Source organism: Borostomias antarcticus, assembly GCF_949987555.1.
Source record: "Borostomias antarcticus genome assembly, chromosome: 23".
Classification (NCBI taxonomy): domain Eukaryota; kingdom Metazoa; phylum Chordata; class Actinopteri; order Stomiiformes; family Stomiidae; genus Borostomias; species Borostomias antarcticus.
The window spans coordinates 10673168-10685231 of NC_140256.1; the positions used below are offsets into that span (position 1 = coordinate 10673168).

Genomic DNA, 12064 nt, shown 5'->3' on the forward strand with positions numbered 1-12064 from the left:
TGGACTGCTTATCGATCAAAGGAGGGGCTGGAATCTGCTCAAAGACTCCAGGTCTAGAAATAAAGAGACAGAGTCGAAGTGGAGCCCCTGCAGCCCACTCATAGATGAATCCACATTTAACCTTGTTTTCTGTGAGGACAGCTTCCAAAGCTGAGTCTATCACTGCTAGGCCTACCCTGCTGGGTCACATGATCTATTCTCTGCCCTGTCTGCCTACGTTCCATTATTTCAGGAAGCTGAAGGCCTCATTAGGCTTCACTTCCAGCAGCTTCACCGCAAGCTTGTATTCAATATCTAGGCTTTTACTTTACCTTAGGCTTCAGAGAAAGAGAGTAATGTTGGATGGAGATCACAAATAAGAGCAGAAAAAAACAGGAAAAACCAGACATTTTGTAACTGTCACTTGGTCTAACCTTGAAGATGGAGACTATATCTGCTGAAGAACGCCTGTCTATGACCTTACATCCACAGGGGCGATCACTCCCAATTGCCTATGTGACAGTTCATTACAATAATTGGCCATTTTCCCAATACTGTGGCCTGCCGGTGCCAGCCAGCCTCCTATCACTACAGGAACATGACAGTGCATCATCTGAGTAATGGCAAAGCAGTGCCACTTTCTCAAAATAAGGGCTCTGATAATAACAGTGATAATGATGTCCCAAACTGCCAGAGAACTGCTACTGTTCCTTACAGATGGCGAGGAGACTTGTACAAGGTCACCATCAGTACTGTACCTACCGTTGCAAGCTGGGACGTGCACAGAGACACGAGGTGGTGCTAGAGCACCTGCCCTTTGCCCTCTGGACAAGGCAAGTGCCCTTTTGAAAGTTACTTTTTTTTTCTTTAACAGTTTAGGCCTACTGTATGTGGCCCATAGTGATATCGATCGATTCTCGATTAAAAGCGTGTAATAATAATGCCCCAAAATGCGTTGTAATTTTGCCAGCCCACCCGCACACACACACGTGCCCGCGGCAAACACCGTGCCCCTCCCTCTCTTCCTTTGTCAACGGTAAACGCGAAAAGCGGACACAAACGGAGGCACGCTACTCCTCCACTATCCTTTCCCTATCCAGAGTACCCGAGGGATGACAGCTAACCAGCCAGGTAACTAACACATAAACAAAACGAGTGTATTGTTTGCTCCCTAAGCCTCAGTTGCAAAACTATAACTTGCATTTATTTGTCTCTGTTGTGAAGTAAGTCTCATACAGCGCCAAACAGCTGAGCATAAATTAGCCGACTGCCCACCTGCTTAACAAGCTAGACGCTAGGATTTAACATAATGATGATCACCACATGACCAATGTCGGTCAAATTTGTTGTTGGTACAGCATGTGAAGCTATCAGTATACTAAGTACTACTATACTCATTACTAAGTATACCTACTTACTAAGTTTACTTACTTATTATACTTACTTATTATACTTACTAAGTATACTTACTTAGTACTAAGTATACTTAAGCTCATGCGACAATTAAAAAAAAAAAACTGTCAGCAGCCCCCCCAGTCAACATCTCGCCGCGCAAGGTGCCCTAATTTTTCACTGAGCACCTGCCCCCCAAAACGCCACTGGTTGCAAGGGTCTCAAACCAACTAGCGTCCAGTCATACTCAAATAATACATCACAGTCCTACAACGTCTTTTAGTGCTGACCGCAAAATTATCTTATTGCACTGATAGTACAGTAGTTTCAATCTTCCATAATATTGAGTTCTGGATGCTTCAAATATGCTCTGTGTTTTTAGAATCACCCATGCTAACAATAACCTGAAGTATTTAATTACTTTAAATACTTAATTTATTTAATCTGTTAGAGAAGAGCATGGTTCACACTGAATACTAAAGGGAGGGCCTTTGTTTTTCTACACTTACAATATTCCAAGCCGATAGGATATGAGAACAGTTCAATGCAACCGTCTCTCAAACTAGACCATGCTTATGTCTGGGGATTTGGTAACACTTTATAATAATGATCAGTTATAAGGCATTTATAAAACATGGACATTTGTAAAAATTATATTTTCATCATTCTGTAGTTATTTTTTATGTCACAAAGGAACAAAGCTGTCTACAACATTTACACATAATTTATAACAGGTGAAGAAAAAGTCCATAAGCCATTTGTAAATGATAAATAGTTTCAACTTTAGATTGACGCATGCAAAAAACTCTACAAATGATTTATAGATGTTTTATAGACATTAATTGTTTACACTTTAGATTAGCGCATACAAAAACCTTTACAAATCATTTGTTAAACATGAAAAACAAAGACGTCTAGTAATTGGTGTAAAATGTTATTCTTAAAAGCAATTAAAAACTACTACTACTATTACTACACATGAACTAATGTTATTTAATGTTGAACAAATCATTTACAAGTGCTGTTGATGATGTGTTATAAATCATCTACAGATCATTTTTGAATGTTAAACTAGTGTAAAATAATATATGACTAATTTATAAACATGTATAAATTATTTGTTAATGATTAGTTCATTATAAACTAGTAGTTTATAACGGTCTTTGGGGCTGCAATAATGTCTACAAATGGTTTGTAGACTTTTAGTAAATGTTTAACAAATAATTTGATAACATGAAAAACAAATAAATAAGGCATTCCTAAAATAATTTACAAATGTTTTACTACATATTAACTAACATTAATTAATGTTGAACACATAATTTACAAGTAATGTTGATAATGTTTTATAAATCATCTACAGATCATTTGTGAATGTTTAACTAGTATATTTACAAATCATTTATGAATAATTTACAATACACATGTTTATAAATTATCTGTTAATGATTAGCTCATTATTATTAAATGTTTTATAAATGCCTTATAACTGATCATTATTATAAAGTGTTACCGGGGATTTTTGTGGAGTACTTCTCAGACACCAAAAAACACATACCTTAACTTTTAAACATATAATTTTTTTATGCTTACCCCATGAGTCAGAGGTGCCCTGCGGTGCAAACACAAGCAAACAACATGATCCTTAGCTTCTGTGAATGTACGCAGTGGACCTGCAAGGCTGTCTGTGAATCTGTCACAGGGCTGAGAGGATCCGACACAGTTTCTGACATCTCAGCACCTCAACGTGTCTCTTGAATAATTGAGCACGAAGAAATGTCCATCACAAGGCCCTAAGACAGTGTGCATTTCCAAAGCTGCCTAACACTGTCTGTGTTTAGGACAATGTGCCAGGGTATGAAATTGAATTTGGGGTCTGACAGAGTGAACAGGTAAGAGTAAAGCCAAGAAGATGTGTGTTTACAGTAGTTTGAAAACATTCATGCCACATTAATGGTGCAGAGTACATGATATGATTCCATATATGTAGGCCTACAGTATGTATATGCATGCTAAATACAGGAAAGTGTTATTAGAGAGTGTGGTCATTCAGAAATAATAAATTGTGCCCTTGTGGTATTCCAGCATTCAACTGAAAGTGTAATCTATGAAGAGTTGCTGAACAACTGACATTCCAGGACGAGTCTTGAAAAGTTCTTTAGATGCGGCTATCCCCCATCTCCTTTGAGACAGCTGTTTTTTCCGCTTCTTTTACATTCCCTGCAAATATTCCTCCCATTGCTATTGGAAGCACGGGCAGACATTCAACAAAGGTTTGCTCCGTGGTACAATCCGATTGACTCAATTTTATCTTTTCCATTAAGCTTGTCAGCCATTAATGGCCCAACCGCACCTCAACAAAGCCAGCAAAGCAGTCATTCTGAGGGAACAATTATCGCTGTGCCTTTATCATTTAATTGCACAGATTATACAGACACTAGATTTTGTTTAGTAATATCTTCAAAAAAAAATGTTTTCCCTCGCTCGACTGTAATGAGTGAAATGAGAATTGGCAGCTATTAGAGCATGTTCAAGCCATATCAAATCGGTTTATACCCCTCAGGGCTTATGGGAAACAATATCTGAATTATGGTGCATGACAACTGAATGCTGAATCCGGCCCAGGGCAAATCTCAGTTGCACAGTGGTGACACAGACCCTGTCACTCAATCATCACATTTTACTCATGCTTGTCACCCCCCCACCCCACGCACACATATAAAAAGAACAGTTTTGTTCTAAGTTCTGTTGGCAACTGGTTCTGAATATAATGCATTGTGCACTATTAACATACTAGTGTTGTCATAAAGTGCAAACTCTTACAGTTAGCCAAACTGCAATACTTTGTCCTACTACATGGTGAGAGCAACAACGACAAGGACAGCAGCGGTATAACAATATTACAACCCTCAACCATGAGGGGCAGTAGAGCACTGCTACAGGGGCAGTAAACTGCTACAGTGTAGTAGGCTAGTACTAGTAGTACTAGTATCAGTAGCATAGTGATGAGTTATACTCATTAAGTTTATTTATAAAGCCATTTGAAAGCAACCTCAATGTGCTGAAACCAAAGGAAATAGATACACAATTAATAGCCTACATATAAAATATACACAACATTACATACAAACGCTTTTCTAAATAAGTAGCCTTACTAGCCTAGGTCTTTAGTTTTATAAGAACTCAGAGTCTGCTAGTGTCCTCAGATGAATTGTAGTAATTATGAGTGATTTGATATATATTTAGCCAATATTTTATATAACAGTAAAGTATACTGTAGTGAGGGGGACACGGAGGGAGAGAGGGAGATGAAGAGAAAAGTAGGGTATCGATAGTGGGATCGATAAAGACTCGAATCGTTAAGCAGTCTCAATAATGTTATCAGTATCGATAAAAATGAAAAGACCCATCTCTAATCGTTAGTGCAGCAGGCTTGTAACATAAGACTTGCAGATTCAATTCCCCGTCCCACCATTTGATGTTTGAGTAGATAGTAGCCTACCTTTAGAATTCTATTAAATCATGAGTGAGTTCCTGGGATCAACGCATCCATTTTTTCAAGGTACCATAGGTTAGACCATGCAAGCACAATTGTGTTTTTTTAATCAGCGACGTGTCATGTTAAGCCTAAGGTTGACTTGACAAATATGTTTTCACATAACTTAATTCAGACAATGACCCAAAGCACACTGTGTCTAGAGCATGCATCGCAGCCAAGGGCATCAACTGGGTCAAAACACCAGCAGAGTAAGTAGGCTATTTAATTGTTTATTGTCGTTCATATTGTATTGCCCAGAATAAGCAGCAACAAATGTTTTAAAAAATGATTTATACTTCTCATCTTTTCATTTGAAGGTCTCCTGATGTCAACCAACTCAACTCAATCGAGACGGTATGGCACCAACTGAAGTATTTCATCCGGCGCATGGCAAAGCCCTCAACCAAAGAGGAGCTGATCGTCACCATAGAGACCTTCTGGTACAAGAGGCTGACCAGGGAGGAATGCAATGACCACATTGATCCTTTTTTAATTACGCTATTGACGACATAGCCTATTCACACACATTCACCATTAGGCCTATGGACCAATTCATGATATTCATGAATGGATGTTATAATCCATTCATTGCAGACGTGTTTGAATGACAAACAGTAGCGAGTGGGCGTGTGGGCATTACCTCAGAGAATTAGGAATATTGCTGGTTATTCGGATAGAATAGCCTTCATGATTCCCCAGGGTGGGAAAATTTGGATTTTCACAGCGGCAAAGTAGTATAGATAGATACAATAAGGTACGAGTCATCACAGTATACTGAAATACTGCGCTATACTAGGCCTACTAGAGTTCTCCTTGCAGCACTCATGAAGCTAATGCAAATACGCAACATAGCCTACACAAGGCATCACAGTGTTCTAAGATAGTACAATACTTAATAGTAAAATAGGCCTACTAAATACAACACTTACCTTAGAAGTGACAGCAAAAGAAAGAGGAAGTGATTTGGTAACTCATACTAGCTGGCTAACATAATTGAAGCATAACAATCCAACGGCTAATTCTCTCAAAAAATCCCTCCACTGCACAGTAGGCCAATTTAATATTAACCACCCATTCACTTCCATTCTATGCAAGGTGAAAAAAACCTTTGCTTCTAGTAGCAAAATGAATTTGCCTCATTCCTTCGCGTGGAGTTAAACTTTGGTGAACTTTGACCGGCAAATTTGCAGTCTCAACCAATTGCAAATATGTTGGTGTGGTTGACATCAGTCTTGGCTGTAGTTTTTCTATGGTAGTGAGCCTAGCTAGCTATGCCATGTCGCAGAATTTTTTTATAAACATTTTGATAAACTGACCACATAGTTTGAATCTGCTGTTTACTTGATCACATGAAAACATATCAAAACTTAATGAAGTGAGTACAGTATTATCAGTCGTGAGAACCAAATTTACAACAATGGCTGCCGACTCAAACCCAAACAGACTACAAACCAGCTGGTTTTGTGAGCGTCACATCCAGCACTGACCACACAACAGGCAAATTTCACCTAGGAAGGCCATGGTCTTTTGCCTGGCAAATATGACAGTAGTTTCACACATGTCGTACCTTTATATACCAGTCCAGATCCTGTGTTCCCTCTTCAATTCAGTGTTTGATGTTTGTTGCATTCCTGTGTCTCTGCTCCTTGCTGATTAAAAAAGCACTGGACCTTCCTTCTCTGCCCGCCTCTATCTTCGTGCATTTGAGTCCAACCTTGCCCCCTTTATGTAACCGCAACAGCCTGAGTCTGGAAAAGGTCCCAGAGATGTAGAAAATATCCTGCCTGGTCCCAGGTTCCAAGAAAGTACACCCCAGTATCTTAAACAACTACAGACCAGTGACATTTACATCCCACATCACAAAGAGCCTGGACATGCTCGTCCTGGCTCACCTCAGATCCCTGATGAAGACAGACCTGGCTCACGACACTCTACCAGTTACACAGAGCCCACCCTGGTAGCGCTGTGAGGATCATGTTCTTTGATTTCTTCAGTGCCTTCAACACCATACAGCTCTTAATTTTGGGAGACAAGCTACAGACAATGCAGGTGGATGCCGCCTGGTGACCTGGATTACTGAGTACCTGACTGGCAGACCACTTTATGAGGCTTCAGGGCTGTGTGTCAGAGCGACGGGTCAGCAACACAGAGGCCCCACAAGGAACTGTCCTGACTACGGACTTCATATACAACTTAGAGAAAGTCCATTTGCAGAAGTTGTTGGATGACTTGGATGTATACGGACAGGAAGTGGAATACAGATGCCTAGTAGAGGATTTTGTTGAGCAGTGCAGGCAGACCAACCTAAAGCCCAATGTAGGGAAGACCAGGGAGATGTGGTTTCAGGGGGTCTATGTTGATGTGGTCCAGTCATACAAGAATTTAGGAGAAATGGGCTGGAATATGCTGGAAACATTGAGGCTATATACAAGAAGGGAAAGAGCCAACTTTACTTCCTGAAGAAGCCTGCTGTCCTTCTATAGAGTGCCTAAGCGGAAGCAGGAAGAGAAACCCTCCATGGGACCTTAAATCAGAAAGAATATAAATGGTAATGAACAGCGTGAGGAAAATAATTTTTGGATCCTGACCGAATTGTGCCATGACCATCACATATGATGTTTGTCAATTTAAAACACTTTTTACTCATCTCGGTTAACTCGCAAGTTAGCTAATATTAGCTAGCGAACACTACACTCATTTAACACTCACCAAAACCTTGTAAAGCCAATCTCGCATGCCAGCTCTTACAGAACTAACTTTCTTGTTGCATAGCTGCAGCTCTCAACATGGCCAGACTTATAGTGATTCTAGCCTCTTTTAATATTTTTAAAATCATTCTGGAATACTGTAACTGCTTTACAGTATTACGACAAACTGCAACTTTCTTGACTTAAAAAATAATGTTTTAAATTGACAATCACCATATGTGTATGGTCATGGCACAATTCAAATGGGATCAATACATTATTTGTTTATCGTCATTGACTACTGTACATATTTTTTCCGAAATAAGGTCCCATGGGACGGCTCTTCGTTGGAGGGGGAGGGAGACATAGCATACTTACCTACTTCATTAGAATCTTGCACTTTGCACATTGAGTTTCAGTTTATTAGGTGATAAAGAAGGGCGTAACTGCCGACAATAAAAACATAACATATATCACGGAAGATTAAAACACAATAAAGCCAGAAGGCTTATTTCCATTGTGGTCCCCGCATGTAAAAACAGAAGAAATAAGACATAAAATACAGGGTCAGCGTACAGAATCAGTCTCAGTTTATCAATTTAAATATACACTACTATCCAAAACACAATATACACTATAATATTTAAATATGATATAATTACACTATTTAATCCTAATAACCTTTATTTTACTATATACTATAAAGGTATTTATTACCTTACCCATTGTCCTGGAGCCAGCGTTTAAGGCCTCTTTTAAAACAATTTAATGAATTGCTTGTCTTTAGTTCATTTGGTAATTTGTTCCACTGCACTGCTGCACTATAGAGAAAACTATTTTTCCCCATCAGAGTTTTAAAACTACAAGGTACAAAGTCAGTTGTCCTGCCTCGAGTGGAATATTGATGGGTTTCCCGTACTAGTGAAAAGTAGTTTCTTAAATAGTTCGGCACCTTGTTTAATATGATTTTGAACGTAAGCAGCATTTTCATATATGTTGCACGTTTTTCTACTGTTAACCAGTTGAGCCTTGTAAAGTTCTACACTTCAAGGTGAGTACGAGGATGTACTTTTAGATTGTACCTATCGAGGATGTACCATTCTTAATATGCATGGAAAGGAATCAACCCACTTGCTTATTTATACTCTGGTGTTCTGTATATTTTGCATCTATTGTAAATTTTTATTTGGTCTGGATTGTGTTATTGTGTTACTTTGTTCTCCTATTTGATGCTGTAACAGTGCCTGGGGATCAATAAAGTTACTACTACTACTACTACTACTACTACTACTACTACTACTACAGTAAGAAGAAGAAATTAGAGCCTTGTAGTTGAATAAAAGTCAGAGCCAACATTGACAGGTAGTTATAACTTCCAAGGTTTTACTAACTCAGAAAATGCTACACTGTCAGAGATGAATCTCCACTTTAAGAGAATAATGTCCTGATACAACCATGACTCTACGATTCCCCGGGATGTCTTTTTTTCTCGCTCTATCGCTCCACAGAAAAAAAGAAGTGAGAATGGCTTTTCTCCGCCATGTCTCTGTTTATCTTCTAGGTCTTGTTTAACCTTGAGGTACGTGGAAAAAGACTCAGAGTTATGAGCCACATGCATCTGGTTAAGCATTATTATCTCACTCTCTTGTTCTCTATCCATCTCTCTCTCCCTCCTATGTCTCCCTCTCTCTCCAAGCTAACATTCATCCCGCCCAGACTTCACCTGAATACATTTAAGCCCCTCTCCATTATTTACAGACACACCTGTGAGGAGGGCCGACTGTGTTGGGGCAAGCTAATGCGGCATTCAGCCAAGCAGAGACAGGCAGGGGAGCCACAGGAGCTGGCCTACATATCATCATGCAGGACTTAGGGACATTTAGCACTCACAAACATGGCCTAAACGCTGCTCACAAATCCACCGGTGTGTTCAGACAGGTGACGTTTAGAGAAAAAAAATCCAAAAAATTGCAGATTGATAATGTAGAGACTTATGATCGTGTTCTGACAATAAATTAGCTTTTCCCGTCGTTGATACACCTCATTGGAGCTCTGACTGCATTGTGTACTTAATAGTCAGCAGCCAAAGCAGGTTGTTTGTTTGACACAACATGAGGCATGTCAGAGAAAGTCACTATTGTTTGTGTTCTGTCGCTAGTCTTTCTTTCCATTTGAAGATTGCCTGTGATCTACAGAATATTTAGTAGTAAATTACAGTGTTGTAGCACTGGTCAATACACACACACAAACACACACATACACACACACACGCATACACACACATACACACACACATACATACACACACACACACACGCATGCATGCACGCACACACACACACACACACACACACACACTCCCACTCAGGGTTTTACATCGTGTGGTAGCTATACTGTAGCTACACAGATTCCCTGACACTAACCTTTTTAAGTGCATAGCCTTCTCAACAAAGAGAAGCACATTCAGCACTTTGTATTTTCTGTACCTGACTTACTATCCTATCCTTTTGCTGACCTTGTTTTCTGTGAAACACGGTATTGCCTCATGCTGTTATGACATGGCCTATTTACAATGAAGAGTCATCACTATCTCACTCTGTATAGGAAAAATGTAGTGTTCAAATCACCCAAAACAGAGACATTTCTCATGACTCTTTTTGTCCTACTTTTCATTCAAAAAATAAAGGCTATGTTTGGAACTGACAGATATCATTGCATCAGTGCCGTTAGTAGGCTAGCATTAGCAAAGAGGTTAAAGGTGATACAGTAGTCCAACTTACTGTGTTGGCAGTGGATTCCATTGAAGCCTGGCTGACACTTGCAGACGTAGCCGATGAACGTGTCACCCCTGTAGGTTTCACTGATTTCACATATTCCTCTGTTGTGGCACGGATTTGGATGGCAAGGTCCTAGATTCAGGAAGAAAGGAAAATAGAAAGTGGGGTCAATACTGTCCACTGGTAAACCCAACCATTTTTAGGAGATACAGTCTATCCCAATATAACTCACACTGTAATTCCATCGTTCCCCTTTCAGACACAGTGTGAATGATGAAATGAATACAAATGTTGGACTGGACTGCACTGACAGAGGCAATAGGCGTCAGAGATTAACAGAGAAGATGGGTAAACAGATGGATGAAGAGTGAGAGAGTGGGATGTGCTGGATGTGTGCCTGTCATCAAGGGAGTTGTAGTCCTTTGGTACTGCAGGGCCGCCCTAAGGCATGCAGGGTCTAATGAGTTCTGAATATGTCCTCTCCAGGAAGGCAGTATTTTCACAGTAAACACAAGGCAGAGTGCAGTCTGCTTTGCTGCAGTGAGACTAATGTACATCACCCACTATACCCACATACAAACAAAAGGTTTTAAAAAAAAGTCTAAGCTAGAATCGCAATACGAAAAAGCACATTCTTGTCACTACAATCATGGAGAGCCTATAGCTACCCTGTCTTGGCTGATGATGATTAATAACTTAGTTAACACACTTGTCTTTCCTCGAGCCTCTGGCATTTTTTCCCCCAATTCTCTTTTGCCTTTATGTTATCTCTTAGGGAACAGTGATGACAACAAAAGCTTTGAGTCAAAGTTATTACAGACAAGCAGTTATGACACTGCAATATTTTACCTCAGTGACAGGGCCCACAACATTTTCCCATAACACTGCCATCTTAAAAAGCTCCCCGGACTGCCTCAGTGTACCTGCAGTGTGGGCCAAATGTAAACGACAAAGCCTTGATGAAGGGTTATTGAATTCATAACTCACAGCCTGCCAATAGCTCCCTCATGTTTTAAACATTAGTTGTTGCTGTCCAAACTTCACAGGGTGGAGTCTGACTCCAAAACTTGCGTGATCTCTCACAGAGGAGAAATTCATGCAGATACAGTAGCTGCCTCAGGCCAACAGCAGTGTATTCTATGACAGATGTGTGAGTAATTGTGAGTAACTGTGCTCCTGTGATTAACTTAACTGTATGTGGTCATGGTGAGAAGCCAAACGTGTGGCCATTAATAACGGTGTGGCCATTAATAGCATTACTAAAGTAGAGTATTTGGGTTCTATTTGTTGAAATTGAAGTCACCACAGCCAATATTTATTTATTAGAAATGTCCTGATCCACATTACTTGTTTTCAAGAGTTGTATTTTATCCAACCATATTGTTGACAGATTGCTTATTTAATGTTTGAGCGGTGCAACCACTTCTATACATGGCGTGTGTCCATCCGTCTGTCCGTGTGTGTGTGTGTCTGTGTGTGTGTATGTGTCTGTGTGTTCATTCATAGCATGTGATTTAGACCACAATATCATTGCACACCAGCAGAGGGCAGTAAATATTTATCATATACCTGCACCGCATACTTCAACACCCACTTTCTTTCTCTTCTGTAGTATCTCTAAGAAGTGATATCAGGCTGAAGGGGTAAGACAATAATGCCCTCCCTGCCATTTTGATGGATGAAGAGTCAAT

At 39.8% G+C, this 12064-nt stretch overlaps 1 protein-coding gene across 1 annotated transcript in view; it reads right to left on the minus strand.

Moving 5' to 3' along the window:
- The window catches only part of edil3a (EGF-like repeats and discoidin I-like domains 3a), a gene marked incomplete at both ends in the record, with an annotated part of 163286 nt that overhangs the window by 106124 nt on the left and 45098 nt on the right, over positions 1 to 12064 (minus strand). The window contains one exon of the mRNA XM_084457687.1: positions 10377 to 10505. Within this exon, the coding sequence (XP_084313813.1) occupies positions 10377 to 10505 (129 nt within the window). The remainder of the gene's footprint in view (positions 1 to 10376; positions 10506 to 12064) is intronic.